The 16,497-nt window shown below is 44.7% G+C and overlaps 1 protein-coding gene across 1 annotated transcript in view; it reads right to left on the bottom strand.

Annotated features, from left to right (window-relative positions):
- Positions 1-14,061, bottom strand: part of SLC6A5 (solute carrier family 6 member 5) — a 97,311-nt gene extending 83,250 nt beyond the window's left edge. Inside the window, exons 1-3 of the mRNA XM_060765736.2 lie at positions 13,707-14,061; positions 7,834-8,304; positions 1,738-1,882 (exon numbers count right to left, since the gene is read on the bottom strand). Coding sequence (XP_060621719.2) covers positions 1,738-1,882; positions 7,834-8,304; positions 13,707-13,709 — 619 coding nt within the window. The 5' untranslated portion in view covers positions 13,710-14,061. The remainder of the gene's footprint in view (positions 1-1,737; positions 1,883-7,833; positions 8,305-13,706) is intronic.
- Between the last annotated feature and the right edge of the window lie 2,436 nt (positions 14,062-16,497).

The raw sequence follows: 16,497 nt of genomic DNA on the forward strand, positions 1-16,497 counted from the left end.
CATCCTACAAGAGGGTGGGATCTATAGGTTGGTGGAGTAGTTATAATTCTAGGACGCATAAATCTAGTTCAAGGGGGTGTGCTAGACATCTCTAGCAGGCAATGCCAAGCCCCTCACCAGAATACAAATCTCAAAATTCCATGAAATGGAGCTATAATAGTTAAAAAGATATTTGATGAGATTTATTATTTGCTAAAAAGTTTTATTTTTCCAATTCAAGGAACTAGAGCAAAATTCTAAGGACCTCACCAGACTACAAATCTCAGGATTCCACCAAAATGAGGTATAACCCTTAAAGTGGTACAATGCTGCTATAATTCTAAAGCAGAGGTGCTTTCTAAGTTCAGGTCAACAGAGGGAGGCTAACTTCTAGGGCTGGACCATAGAATCACACTGGAGGACCTAGGGCCCTTCCACACAGCCATATAACTCAGAATATCAAGGCAGAAAATCACACAATATCTGCTTTGAACTGGGTTATCTGAGTCCACACTATCATATAATCCAGTTCAAAGCAGATAATGTGGGATTTTATTCATCTGTTTGAAAGGGGCCCTAGAGAATCCTATACCCCTTCTACACTGCCATATAAAATCCAGATTATCTGCTTTCGACTGGATGATATGGCAGTGTAGACTCATTTAATCCAATTTAAAGCAGATCATGGGGATTATCTGGTTTGATAATCTGGATTATATGGCAGTGTGGCTCCAGCCTAAGAGAGCAGATGTTAAACCAGGAGTGCATCTACATTACAGAATAAATACAGTTTGACTCCATTTTAATGATGATGGGTCAATACAATGGAATTAGGATTTGTAGCTTGGTAAGGCACCGGCACTCTTTGGCAGAGATGGCTAAAGACCTTGTGAAACTACAACTCCCATCATTCCATAGCATTGGGCCATGGCAGTTAAAGCAGTGCCAAACTGTATTCATTCTACACCATAGATCAGTGGTTCTCAACCTGGGGTCCCCAGATGTTTTTGGCCTACAACTCCCAGAAATCCGAGCCAGTTTACTAGCTGTTAGGATTTCTGGGAGTTGAATGCCAAAAACATCTGGGGACTCCAGGTTGAGAACTACTGCCACAGATGCTCCCTAGATCATGTAATTTACTCTCACACACATTATCTCACTCTACTATGGAAGTGCATCCTCCCAAGGCCACTAAATAAGGATTAGATGATACCCTTTCACCTATGGGGCCCAATCTACACGGCCATATAATAGTTGAAGGTATTCAAAGACATGAATGGTCATTCTCATCAACCTTAAAGTGGCCCTGACTATGGCACCTTCCATATACCTGTATGAAATCTCATATTATCTGCTCTGAACTGGAACATATGGCAGTGTGGATTCAGATAACCCAGTTCAAAGCAGATATCGTGGATTATCTGCCTTGATATTCTGGGTTATTTGACTGTGTGGAAGGATCTATAATATCATCATTATAGGGAGGGAAATAGTTGCCTCGGATTGATCCGTCCTCAAGAGTTGACTGCTTCCTCCCACCAAACTCTCGATTTCCCACCATTCCTGTCCTTATTACCACCACCTTCCCTCCAATCCCTTAGCTTGAAGCCGATCCAGAAACCCAAAGAGCCGACAGTGTCTACTTTAAGTGGCCCCTCGGGCCCGTTTAAAGCGTATTAAACGGGCTCGTGGGTCCGGACCCGGACGTTATCGCTTTCGGAGCCGCATCAGGATGTAAAAAGAGAGGAAAAGCCATACCTCCCCCATTCTTAAAGGCCAGGTACGGGAATCTCCAGACATTTCCCAGCCCTACTGCATAACCCACCATGGAGAGGATGAAATCCAGCTTGCTAGACCAGTTTCCCCGGGCTTTGTTTTCGTCCCCTTCGTCATCTTCTGTTTGCTGCAGGGAGACAAAAGGAAAAGGAAAGGAATCATATGGACTTGGAAGCCAGCGGTTGCAGAAGTAAGGATGCCTCTACTCCAGGCCTGGGCAAACTTGGGCCCTCCCTCCAGGTGTTTTGGACTTCAACTCCCACACTTCCTAACAGCCTCAAGCCAGCCCCTTCCTAACAGCCTCGGGAAGGGGAGAAAAGGAAGGGATCTGAGGCTGTTAGGGAGTGTGGGAGTTGAAATCCAAAACACCTCGAGAAAGGGCCCAAGTTTGCCCATGCCTGCTCAACACTGTGGAATTAATGCAGTTTGGTGCCACTTTCACTGCCATGGTACAATAGTATGGAATCCTGGGAGGTGTGGTTTGCAGGGTCTTTAGCCTTCTCTGCCAAAAAAGTGCTGGTGCCTCAGCAAACTACAACTCCCATGATTGAATAGCATTGAGCCTTGGCAGTTAAAGTGGTGCCAAACTGCATTCCTTCTATGGCGTAGCTGCACCCCTTGTCTGACATTCCCCACTGCCTTTCCCCAAACAAGATTTCTTCTATCCCTCTCCTCCTTGGAATCGTCCTACAGTCTCCCAACACGCTAGAGAATAAATCCACTTAAAATCCGGTTTCTGCCTCCTGCAGAATTCTGGGATTTGTAGTTTAGTGAGGTTGTTAAAGGCTCCTCCCTAAATTACAAGCCCCAGGATTCTGCAGGAGGCAGCTACCGGATTTTAAGTGGGTTTATTCTCTAGTGGGATGAAGTGGGGCGTATTTACAGCATAGTTGTAACTTAAAACGTCCGTGAAGCATTTTTTTAAAATGCAGTTTAGATCTCCACACAAAAGCGGTGGGCGACCCAGGAAAAGCGAACACAACCAATATAAGCCTCGTATCTCCATTTCGGAACTGATAAGGGACTGGGAATTCTCATTTGGGAGTAAATGATACCGAGACATAGAATATATACGAACTTTCGAATCGGACAATTTTATCATACGAAGGGGGAAAACTGCATAACAATTGAATATACGTGTTGTTGCCAAGCATTTTGAATACCCAAATTCATCTAAAACCAGAATGGTTTATTTCGGAACGGTTAGATTCCTATGGAAGAGTGAAATGGATAGGTTGAGCAGAAATGAACAAACTGTCCCCTTTGCTCACGAGTGACATTTCTCTCCCAAAGACTAGAAAACATTGATGGACTTTTTGCAAAAACAGAAGGAAAAAATAAATTGACTTGACAAGTTTTGGTTCTGGTTCTGAAAGTTACAAGGAATTAGTTTTAGGGGCGCAATAGTTAAACCCTTGTGCTGGCAGGACTGCTGGGGTGAGCTCCCATCTGTCAGCTCCAGCTTCCCATACTGGGACACGAGAAAAGCCTTCCACAGGATGGTAGAACATCCGGGCGTCCCTTGGGCAGCGTCCTTGCAGACGGCCAATTCTCTCACACCAGAAGCGACTTGCAGTTTCTCAAGTCGTTCCTGACACCAATAGATGGATGGATGGATGGATGGGGAGTGATATACGAATAATTATGTAATGTCAGGAGACAATGCTTCTAGAACATGGCCATATAGCCCGAAAAACCTACAACAACCCAATTATGTAATTTGTAGTAAAATAGTAATAGTAATAATAATAATAATAATAATAATAATAATAATACTTTATTTATAACCCGCCCTATCTCCTCGGGGGACTCAGGGTGGGTTTCCAGCAAAATAAACACAATGGCAAACATTGAATGCCAAAACAGCAATCACAAATAAAACCAACGGGTAAAAAAACAGACTCAATAAAATATAAAAGAACAATCTCAAGAGTAGCAGAAATCAATCGTTTCCTAGTTTCCCTTCCCTTTCTCTTCTTGCAATGCATGTTAAATCTCCCTTTTCGGGGAAATCCGAAAATGCTAAAAGTGTCCACATGGGTTGCTGAAAGAGTGATACCTTTGATTTTGGACACTTTAGTGTACACACACACCGATTATTTTTTAAAATAGGAAGAAAATTGTCTCTCAGGCTATGGGTATAAAGCGTGAAACATCAATGAATTCCGTGTAGGTGACATCTAGAAGATTATGGGTATGGGCATTCCAAAATCTAGGGGGAAAACAGAAAATCAAAAACACCTGGTCCCAAAATAATTTGGAGAAAGAATACGCAGGGTGGTACTACACTGCCCTATATCCCAGGCTCTGGTCCCAGATTATCTGTTTATTCCAGATTATCTGGCAGTGTAGGCTCATATTATCCAGTTCAAAGCAGAGAATTAGATATCAGATGCTGGGATATAGGGCAGTGTAGATCCAGCCTCAGCCTCCATCACCGAATGCCCCTCTCCTGTGCCAACCGGGGACCAGCTGTGCCCGGCAGGCTTTCTTCCCTGACCCCAAGTAACGATTGAAGTGTCAGGAGGAAATGATTGATCACCGGAGCTGGGCCCGGTGGGGCTGGCTTTGGGACCTTGCGCTCCTTGCTTGGGTGCGCTTTGGAGGTGCCTTGCCTGCGGGACCCCCTTCTCCCCCACCGAGACAAATTGGGATCAGCAACTGTGCGTAAAAAGCAAGCCAAGCAGGGCACTGTTCGTCGAAATTTCTCCCCAGCCCTGTTGTTTTCCAGCGAGACTCAAATCTAGCGATCTTGGAGTATTCATTGACCACAAAAGCCTCATCACACTAGAGAAAAAAATCCACGTAAAATCCGGTTTCTGCCGCCTTCGGAATTCTGGGGTTTGTAGTTTTGAAAGGCGCCTCTAACAGCCTCACTAAATTACAAATCCCAGAATTCTGCAGGAGGCAGAAACCGGATTTTAAGTAGATTTTTTTTCTCTAATGTGATGATTTTGGTGTCTCAAACCTTAGCACTGTGTTTGGGTATATTTGGCCTACTGATTCCAAAAATGGCGCCCGTTTGTATCAGCTCTGGGTTTTGAGATGCAAACCATAAGCCATCTCTACCAGTTGCCCATAGAAAAGCATTACACCCATATCTTTAAAAAAAAAAACTAGAGCTGTGGCAATCAATTGAATGCATTTTCTGACTCTGTGTCCCAAGTAACCTTAGGAATAGGCCTTTAAAAAGACACAAAGAATTGTTGTTGTTGGGCTGTGTTTCCCATCGAAGCCTAAAGGGCAGATCTGAGTTTGTATTTTTGCGCTCATGCATAATCATCATCATCATCATCATCATCATCATCATCATCATCATCTATATAAATAAAAATGTAATGTTCGTTTGTAGGATCAACATAACTCAAAAACCACTGGACGAATCGACACCAAATTTGGACACAATACACCTATCAGGCCAACGAGTGACCATCACTCATAAAAACAATGAAAAACATAACAAAAAGACTTTAAAAGCCAAAAAAATAAAAATTACATTATAACACATGCGCAAAACCACATATATACGCATATACACAAATATACACACACAAAACATATATACACAGGCTGGGCCACAGCAACGCGTGGCAAGGGATGGCTAGTCTATATAAATAAAAATGTAATGCTCGTTTGTGGGATTAACATAACACAAAAACCACTGGACGAATTGACACCAAATTTGGACACAATACACCTACCTATCAGGCCAACGAGTGACCATCACTCATAAAAACACTACAAATACAGTGAAAGGGACTTAACAAGCCAAAGTATAAAAAATTCATTACAATGCATGTGCATAACCATATATATATGCAAACACACATATATACACAAAAGCACAAATATATACACACACAAAGCACGTATACACAGACTGGGCCACAGCAACTCGTGACAGGGGACACAGGGGACTGCTAGTTGTTGTTATTATTATTATTATTATTATTATTATTATTATTATTATTTTATCTATATCCTGCCACCATCTTCCAAAAAGGACTCAGGGCGGCTTACAGAAGCACATGCAAGTGCCATAAACACATAAAAATACAGGTAAAATTGCATCATTATATTAAACAATGAACAATATCAGTTAACATAAAAACAATACATTACAAAAATAAAGAGCACACACAAACACATGTCTTTGCACCTCTCCACAAGCAGTACAAAACCTTTTCCTTTGAATCATTAACTCAGTGTGCTAAATGAGCTTTTGAAGAAGAGCGCCCCCAAAAAACGTAAGGAAGGATTTCAGCATCTTTAGCACCTTCCGTTATGTAATAATAATAATAATAATAATAATAATAATAATAATAATAATCAGCATCAGCATCAGCATCAGCATCAGCATCAGCATCAGTATCAGTATCATCCAATACAACAGCCAGCGGGGTGATTTTATTTGCTGTGGACTCATCTTGTTGTGTTTCAAATGATAATAATAATTACAATAATAATTACAACAACAAGAAGAAGTGTCATACGTGTGATCCAATACAATAGCCAGCAGAGTGTCTGCTGTGGACTCATCTTGTGGTGTTTCCAATAATAATAATAATAACAACAACAACAACAAGAACAACAACAACAACAATATGTAGCATCGAACCCCCTTCCTTTGCTCCAATAATTTGATTTCCCACAGAAAAAGGTCTCACTCCCCTTTTCTTTTGGGGGTTCATATCCTGGGAAGCCAGGGAACAAGGCAGCACTGTGATTTGCACAGAGGACTGCATGATATGGCAGCTAAGAACCAGCCTTAGCCATCTGCACCGCAGGGTCGGTGTACACCCGTATAATGCCACTCAATGCAGTACAGTGCAGTTCAGCCTGCATTATATGGAAGTAGAGCAGGCATAGGCAAACTTTGGTCCTCGGGTGTTTAGGGCTTCAACTCCCAAAATTCCTAACACTAAAACATTACCACGATCCTATCCTCTTAAAGATATATTCAGACTAGCATACAATCAAAACAGTACAGACAATTCAAAATAGGTCCAGGTAATAACAATAACATCATTTCAATGGAATAAAAGTATACAAAACAGATTACTAAGGCCTCATCTAGACTGACCATTTAATGCAGTTCGAAGGGCAGAGGTCAGACAACAACCTCCCCCCCCCCCACAAGTGCAAAAAAAATCCCTGTACATGTTTTTTAAACACTGTCCAAGACACATTTTCATGCCCCAAATGTTAGCCATTTTGATTATATTTGGACTGCTGATTCCAGAAATGGCACCAGTTTTCTTTTATCAGTTCTAGTTTTTGAGATACAGAACATATGTCATCTACCAGTTGCCATCTGGTCCTCATGATAGCCAGCCATTTCCAAGAATCTAGAGCTGAGGTGGTTTATCGAATGCAGTTTTCTGAAAATCAGCACCCCAAATAACCCCAGGAGCAGGCCTAAAAACCAAGACAGCAATATTTGGATTTCTGTCAGTTTTCCGGGCTGTATGGCCATGTTGCAGAAACATTCTCTCCTGACATTTTGCCCACATCTATGGCAGGCATCCTCAGAGGTTGTGAGGTTGTGAGGTCAGACCTCACAACTTCTGAGGATGCCTGCCATAGATGTAGAAGGTCAGGAGAGAATGCTTCTGGAACATAGCCAAACAACCCGGAAAACTTACAACAACCCAACTCTTGTCTGCTTGAGGCAGGTGTGAATGTTGCAATTGGCCACCTTGATTAGCATTTAAGGACTTGCAGCTTCAAAGCCCGAATCCTGTCACCTCTGCAAGAGTCTACAGAAGTTGAGAGGCGAAACGTCAGGAGAGAATGCTTCTGGAACATGGCCATACAGGCCTGAAAACTCACAGCAACCCAAATATTGCTGTCTTGGGTTAAAGGCCTACTCCAGAGGTTATTTGGGATGCTGATTTTCAGAAAACTTCATTGGATAGACCACCTCAGCTCTAGTTTCTTAGATATAGCTGGCTTCGACAACAGCGACATTTGAATTTTGTTGGGCTTTTATAAACTTGGAGCTTGAAAGCGACCAATGCCGGGCCCCATTCAGAAGGAGGGCTTTCCTTCCCCAAACGCGCGCTGGGGGTCACCTACCTCAGGGACCCTGCCACTGCCAGGGAGGACAGAGGTGATGCCATCGGTGCCCAGCACCACGGTGCTCTGGCTCATGTTGATCCAGGCGTTGTTCTGCTCCAGGCCGGCCTTGCCCCCGGCGGGGCCTCCCTCCCCGCCGCCCTCGGCGCTTTGCAGCGGGGCGATCTTGCAGGGGGCCGAGGAGGGGGCCGGCGGGGCGGCGCTCTTGGGGGGCCAGGCGGCGCCGCGGGGCTCCTGGCCGGGGGCCTCTCGGGGGCCTTGCGCGGGGGCCGCCTGGCAGATGCCCACCCGGGCCTCCTCCGAGAGCGCCGTGGCCACTTGGGCCAGCTGCGAGGGGACGTGCGAGGGCGGGTTCTTGGGCGGCTGCTCGCTTTCGGGGCTGTTGCGGATCAGGGCCGCGGGCCTGGGGGACACCGGGTCCGGGCTGTTGGCCGGCGGCTGTTGGCTCATCTCCTTGAGGCCTGCGGAATCCTGCAAGAGCAGAGTAGCGTTACAAAGCAGGAAGGGAAAAGCACTCCTGGTATTAGTAGTTGCAGTAGTAGTAGTAGTAGTAGACGGACATGACTAGACTTAATGTTAGGGGGAACCTTTACCTTTAGGTTCCCCCTGACATTAAGTCTAGTCATGTCCGTCTCTGCGGGGTGGTGTTCAACCCCATTTCTAAACCGAAGAGCCGGCGTTGTCCTTAGACGTGGCCAGCATGACTTCATAGCGCACCGTTACCTTCCCGCAGAAGCGGTACCTATAGATCTACTCATATTTGCATATTTTCGAACTGCTAGGTTGGCAGAAGGTGAGTCTAACAGCGGGAGCTCACCCCGCTCCCTGGATTCGAACCGCCAACCTTTCGGTCAACAAATTCAGCAGCTCAGTGGTTTAACCCACTGCATCATCAGCTAGATTTAAACGTCCAAATACCTGCATTATATGGATCTAAACCAGGTTTGGGCAAACTTCGGCCCTCCAAGTTTCCAATGGGCTGGATCCAGACTTAATCCGATTTAAGAGTAGCTTTACTTCAATCAAGCGGCTGGATTTAGTCGAGTCGAGTGCAATGGATCTACTCAACGTTTGACCAAAGGAGGGTGCATATACATTGTCGAATGAATGCTGTTTGGCCACACTTTTACTCCCATGGCTCAATGCTATATGGAATTCGTGAGAGTTGTAGGATTTACAGAGTCTTTCGCCTTCTCTCTCTACCAAAGAGTGCTGGTGCCTCACCAGATTACAGTTCCCAAGATTCTACAGCACGGGCAATTAAAGTGGTGTCAAAGTACACCAATTCTACCGTGTAGATGCGCCCTTGGTCTGACTCTGGATTCAGCCCCAAAGGGGTTTCCTTCCTTTTAAAGCAGGCATGGGCAAACTTCGGCCCTCCCTCCAGGTGTTTTGGACTTCCACAATCCCTAACAGTCTCAGGCCTTTTCCTTTCCCCCCTCAGCCGCTTAAGGGGAAGGAGCCTTCTAGGAATTGTGGGAGGTGGAGTCTGTTGGGTTTCATCCCTGACTGCACAAGTCTCCAGTCCTCAATGAGTAGCTAGACTAGATAGGATTTGAGTGAGGGATTCATCCCTCCACATTCCTATGCATGCTTATCCCAGAAGGGGATCTCTCTTTACTTCAAAGGGGGAGGGGCATAATGGCAAGAGAAGGAGACTTCTCTTGCCATTATGTCCCCCCCCCCCCCCTTTGAAGATATAGCGATGATCTATGAAGGATGAGGGAATTTCCTCTTTAAATGTATTTTATTGCTCTGGCTTTTGGTCATGTGATCATTCTCCATTGCCTTTGTCTTCCTTCCAGTGAGGACGCATTTTGTCATTCTCCAGACAAAATGTAGCTGAATTGATACTTTTTGTTATTTTATCCTTTTACCTTCTAGATAAGATAGTATAGTAAGCTGATGAGTTCCAAGACCTTTTCTATCCAGAATGGATTTCTTTGTACTCCAATAAATATTTTGAACCTGGCCTTGTGACTCTGCAATCCTGTGCCATCCTCTGTGAATGGAAGCTAATCCTGAAGTGTGCCTCTGGCACTCTGCTATATTTGTAGTAGAATCACCCCAAGTGAGGGATATTTTTGAGCCTGACAGCTCCCATTCCCATTGGAGGGAGGGCCAAAGTTTGCTCATGCCTGATATAGTGCAATTCAAATGGCATTGTTTGCCACTGTATATCCAGTCATCATCATAATTATTAATTGAGCATAAAAACACCAGGAAGCTACCTCAACACAAATCCTGCCTTCAGGCCAGAGTTAGCCCATCCAATTTATTTATTTATTTACCATATTTATACCCCCGCGCTTCTCACCCCTTAGGGGACTCAGAACAGCTTACATATATAGGCAGCAATTCAATGCCAACATAATAAACATACATCAAATAAAATAATATATATATATACACATCATAATATAATAATAAATATAATAATAAATATAATAATAATAATAATAACAACCAATCCATTGGGTTTATTTATATGTTGATTTCCTTATGTGCCCTCAAGTCCTTTCCTCTTTAATAATCACCCCGAAGACCCTTTCTTGGCGAGGTTTTGCCTTCCTCGGAGGCAGGGCCTGTGCCACTTTGCCTAAGGTCGCCCGTGGCATCTGCAGTGTAGATTCAGTGCTGTGCAGGCATGCAGCCAGGGGAGGGGCTTCAGCCCCCCCCCCCCCCCCGAAATTCTCATGGTGGTTCAAAAAGGCCTTACTGGTACATTATTTAAACTGCTATGTTTATTCATATCATGATCTGATCACCATACTCAATATATCCCATATGCATGGGGATATTGGGGTAACGATACAAAAGGTTTGCTAGGGTAGACCCTCTTTCGCTCAGACTCAGCCCCCCCCCCCCGAAACAAACTCACCCCCCTCCCCCGAATCGAACTCCTGGCTACGGGCCTGGTGCTGTGTAATGCGACTCAAGGCTTTAGAAACCTGGGAATGATATCCTGAGTTTTGTAGTTGTGGTTCATCAAAATACAGAGAACACCGTGGACTCAAATAATGATGGATCTGGGCCAAACTTGACACGAATACTCAATATGCTCAAATGTGAACACTAGTGGAGTTTGGGGAAAATAGACCTTGACATTTGGGAGCTGTAGTTGCTGGGATTTATAGTTCGCCTACAATCAAAGAGCACTCTGAACCCGGCCCACAATGAACCTGCACCAAACTTGGCACACTACCTACGTGGCCTACACTGAATACTGGTGGAGTTGGGGGGGGGGGGGGCGGTGTTTTTGAATTCTGGGAGTTGTAGTTCACCAACACCAAAAAGAAAGAGAAGGACAGGAAGAGAGATCTTCAGCTTTCTCTGCCAAAGGGGTTTCTAAGATCATCAGAAATATGTGTTTTCTGATGTTCTTTGATGACCCCTCTGAAACCCCCTTGCGACCCCCCCCCCCCGGATCCTGACCCCCAGGCTGAGAAACCCTGCTGTAGATGCACTTGTACCAAGCTAGCTCTCTCCAGCTGGCTTTCCATTCAACTATCAATAGAATGGGTTTCCTCCATTTGCACTTGACCAAGAGCTAGCTTTTAAGACTGTCAAGAAGGCATCCTTAAAGAAGCGGTTTAGAGCCAAACAGCCACGTTATGGCATCTTTACCTCCATCCTATCCCACCGGCAGCCCTCCTTGGTTTTCTCATCACGGCCGAAGGGTGTTCCCTGCCCCCCCCCCCCCGCACCGTTGCAGAAAGCATCTTTAATTTTACGCCCCATTTCCTCGCTGTCCTTCAGCAATGCAGCCTGGCTTTGGACTGTGGGGGGGGGGGGGGGCATCGGAGCAGGCGGGGAGGGAGAGGAGCCACGCTGCCCTTCCCGCAGCCAGGCCACACAAGCCAAAAGGAAAGCGGTTCTTCTCTTTCTAGCAATAGCCCTCCCCCCCCCCCCCATTTTGACTCAACGCAGAATAAATAGGCACCATTCCAACTGAATAGTACAATCCTTGAAAGGTAAACGGATTCGAATGGGCTGGAACCAGACCTAATCCGATTTAAGAGTAGCTTTACTTCACTCAAGCGGCTGGAGTTAGTCGAGTCACACGAAATGCAAAGTTTGACTAAGGGAGGGTGCATAGAATGAATGCAGTTTGACCCCACCTTAAATACTATGACTCAATGCTATGGAATCGTGGGAGTTGTAGGATTCACAAGGTTTTTATCCTTCTCTCTCTACCAAAGAGTGCTGGTGCCTCACCAGATGGTCTTTGAGCATGGAGCCAAGCCAGTTAAAGTGGTGTCAAAACACACTGATTCTACAGTGTAGATGCGCCCTCGGTCAGACTTTGGATTCGGCCCCAAAGGGGTTTCCTTCCCTTTAAGGCAAGCATAGTTTTCCCCATGCTTGCCTTAAAGGGAAGGAAACCCCTACCGGCTATTAGGAATTGTGGGAGCTGAAGCCCAAAACACCTGGAGGGCCGAAGTTTACCCATGTCTGCCTTAAAGCATTGCAAGTGGCTCTTTTTCCTCCCGTCTTCCCCGTCCCTCTTGGCTACACGAGCACCAAGAACTATAAAGTTTCCCGAGCAGACCGTTTCTGCACAGTTTCAGCAGGGGAAAAGTCTTATTTTGGGCAGGCAGAAAAGAAATGAAAGAAAAAGGAAGGAAGGAAGGAAGGAAGGAAGGAAGGAAGGAAGGAAGGAGGCAGGGAGGGAGGGAGGGAGGGAAGGAAGGAAGGAAGGAAGGAAGGAAGGAAGGAAAAATGGACGTAAAAAAGGAAGAAGAGAAAGAAGAGAAGAGAGAGAGAAAAAGAAGCAACCTCTTTGGAAATTTGCAACACCCATTCCCACCTCCTTCAGTGGCGCAATGAGTTAAACCCAGGTGCCGGCAGGACTGATGACCGACAGGTCAGAGGTGCTAATCGAGATTCGAATGGGTTGAGCTCCTGTCTGTCAGCTCCAGCTTCTCATACGGGGACATGAGAGAAGTCTCCCACAGGATGATAAAATATCCGGGAGTCCTTTGGGCAACGTCCTTGAAGACGGCCAATTCTCTCACACCAGAAGCGACTTGCAATTTCTCAAGTCGCTCCTGACAGAAAAAAAACCCTTTAGTGACACAAACCCATACATAACCAGTAAACACCACTAAAAATGTAACTTCAGAAACTCAAAAGACGGGGACCCAGATTCTCTCCTCCCCGTTTGTCCTCTCCGCCTTGGTCCCTTCACTAGGGGTGCATCTACACTGTCGATTTAATGCTGACAAGCCGTAGCTTCTCTGCCCTGTATATATATTTGTATATACAGATATATATATATTTGTATATACAGATATATATATATTTGTATATACAGATAGATATTTGTATACATATATAGATGTATATATTTCAGATTTCAGTATCAATGTCAAAAATACGTAGTAAGATTTTACATAGGATTTTACATTAGAACAGTAAAGACAAATATCACTTAAGTAAAACAAACATTAAATATTAAATAACCAGACAAATAAAATAAGGTGTAAACACTAAACTAATCTGGGAATCTGCTATTGCAATACATCCAATGAAGTGGTGTAAAACCAGTATTTAAAAAAGATTAGGACTAAGTCTGTTCCAGTCTACTTGGAATACCCGAAGTTCATTCCAGAAGTCCATAGCATTGAGCCATGGCAATAGAAGTGGAGTCCGACTGCAGTGTAAGCCCGAAAAGCCAGAGAGAACAGTGCGTTCAGCACCCTGGACAGCGCTCTCTGCCTGACCCGCTCCCAACACAAAGGACTTTCCCAACTTGAGTGGTTTAGCCCTCGGATCCCAAGCGAAAGATCTCTTTCCTTAGCTCCTCAAAAGGAAACAGGGGCGGGATGGAGGGAGGGACCCCACATACTCCCACATCAACCCTTACTTACCATCTCTACAACAGCATCGGCTGGAAGGAGCGTCGGGAGAGGGGGGATTGGTTTGGCCGAGCGAGAGCAGCAGCAGCAGCAGCAGAAGAAGAAGAAGGCAAAGCAGGAGGCGGGCGAGAGCGCCAAGCTTTCTATACCTCCGAGGGAAAGACTGAGGGTTTGCGTCAGTGTAGAGCAAGGTGCCTTTCGTGTGACATTTTCGTGATAATAAGAGTTTGATAAATCATTACCCTTGCGTCCGGAGGTTAGGGCTTTTTTTAAAATAAAAAAAAGGACAACGAGGAAAAGCCGGCGCCCTGTCACTCAAGCGGAGGTTGGGATTTTGCGTGTTGGGTGTGAGTCACAGAGTTGGAGGTGGAGGGAGGGAGGGAAGAAAAGGGAAGGAGGGGTGGGCACTGGCGTGGGCTTAGTGATGCTCCCTGTAAGCCCAGCCCTAACCAACGCAGAACTTTCTTGCTGTATTTAGAAGAAGAAGAAAAAGAAGAAGAAAAGGGGGAGGGGGGAGGAAGAGAGAGAGGACACCAGAGAGACACGTCCAACTGCAGCCAAAGCACAAACACGAGCAAGAAAAGACCTCCCTCCACATCTCTCTTTCTCTCCCCCTCCCCTCCACACCCAACTCTGAGACACTGAAAAAGTTCCGCATTGAGGGTCCAAACAGCCACATTTTTCAGTCGATAGGCTTTACTTTTCGTGTCAGGAGAGATTTGAGAAATTGCAAGTCGCTTCTGGTGTGAGAGAATTGGCCGTCTGAGAGGACGTTGCCCAGGGGACGGCCGGATGTTTCCAGTAGGTAGGTTGAAAGGCATTGGTATTATTAGGGTAGCAAAGTTGCCACTGAACTTATTTTTAAATACATTGAGAAGAAAGTGTTTTTTTATTGTATCATTAGAAGAGTTGGAATTAACTGTCCATCTACAAAGCCTGTGACACATCTCTCTGCCACGCTTAGGGCAGTATTTCGCTCTATAGGACCTCATGTCCTTTAGATGAAAAGAAAAAGTTTAACTATAGAGTGATTGAGTAAGAAAAGACGTCATTACTTTTTCAGAGTCTCTGGGCGTCTGTCTGTTGGGATCTAAAGCATGTTCAAAGGTAAAGGTTCTCAGTCCCACACTCTTTCTTTTCAGCTCAGGGTGAGGCTACCAAAAATCAAAAAGAGTATATTTATGGAATTACTCAAAATCAAATAGGAATTCCGCTTATTTTAATAGTAAAAGAATCTCATCTGTCCTTCGGAAAGAAGTGGGATTTCAGCGCAATAAGCTTGGCATGAAAATATATAGTTTGAGGGCATTTATAGCTTCCTAGGTTGAGTATTTCTCCACTTTTTCCCCTTCCATCCCAAGCATTATTGTCTTCTCCCAATATGGCCAAATATGTTGTCAGAAGCGAATTGAGAATATACTGCAAGTTGCTTCTGGTGTGAGAGAATTGGCCATCTGCAAGGACGTTACCCAGGGGACGCCCTTATGTGTTGCTATCCTGTGGGAAGCTTCTCTCATGTCCCAGCATGAGCTGGAGCTGAGAGATGGGAGCTCACCCCTTTTCCCGGATCAGATTTACCTGAAAGGAAATCATTTTGAATGCAGAGAACAATAAGCAACACTGTAACTGGAAACAGATATTTCTGAACAAATTCGCTCCCTTTTGCCACCCATGCAGTTGTGTTTGGTGGAGAAGCCAGAAAAAGCTCCAGGCTTTGGAACTAACTCCCAGCTAAGGGAAGCCGAGATTAATCTCTCCTCAATTATCATTTCCAAATACCCTTCTGCATTCAGATGGTTCTTTAATGTTAACGCTGGGAATTTAGCAGAAGGGAGGGTTGACTAATAAGGTGTCATATTCTTTAACCAATTGTCTGTTGTGGGTTTTTTTTTAAAAAAATCTAGTTCTATTTTTATGAAGTATTTCTGGGCTGTTAAAAAAGAAAGGAAATATTCTAACTTCAGTTCTAGTCTTTTTTTGGAAGGAAGGGGGAAAGATAATATGATACTGTGTTGTCGAAGGCTTTCATGGCCTGGGTTGCTGTGAGTTTTTCGGGATGTGTGGCCATGTTCCAGAAGCATTCTCTCCTTACGTTTCACCCACATCTATGGCAGGCATTCTCAGAGGTTGTGAGGTATGTTGGAAACTAGGCAAGTGGGATTTACATATCTGTGAAATGTCCAGGATAGAAGAAAGAACTGTCTGTCCACATGCTTGTGGATTTCAATGGCTTCTCTGAGTAATTCACAAGCACGTGGACAATTTCAACCAAAAGGAGGAAACCATGAAAATAAACAAATTCTAGCTACCAGTATTAATAAAGAAACCTCTAAAATCAGGAGAGTAAATAAAGACCAACACTCAAAAAACAGGGGAATTCCAGACAGGAAACAATCAGGGCTAGTTAACATTTCCCAACAAAAGATTCCCCCAGGCAGGAAGCAGCCAGGCTTTGAAATTGCAAGGCCATCCAGTGCTAATCAAGCTGGCTAATTGCAATATTCCACAGATATATAAACCCCACTTGCTTAGTTTTCCCCATTTAAAATGTCAGTTTGGAAAAAAACGTGAGAAATATTCTGTTTAACCTCGGAGCAGAAGGAGATTGAGAAACAAATACCAGTTTTGCTCTTAGTAGCATCTAGTTCAGCGTTTCAAAAATTGGTCCTCCAGTGGTTTTGGACTTCAACTCCAGGAAGCCCCAGCCAGCTTTGCTAACAATCAGGAATTCTGGGAGCTGAGGTCCAAACAGCTGGAAGACCAAAGTTTTGGAAACATGGGTTTCTGGTCTTTCCTCCCCTGC

This window comes from Anolis sagrei, chromosome 1 (genome assembly GCF_037176765.1).
Source record: "Anolis sagrei isolate rAnoSag1 chromosome 1, rAnoSag1.mat, whole genome shotgun sequence".
Lineage (NCBI taxonomy): Eukaryota > Metazoa > Chordata > Lepidosauria > Squamata > Dactyloidae > Anolis > Anolis sagrei.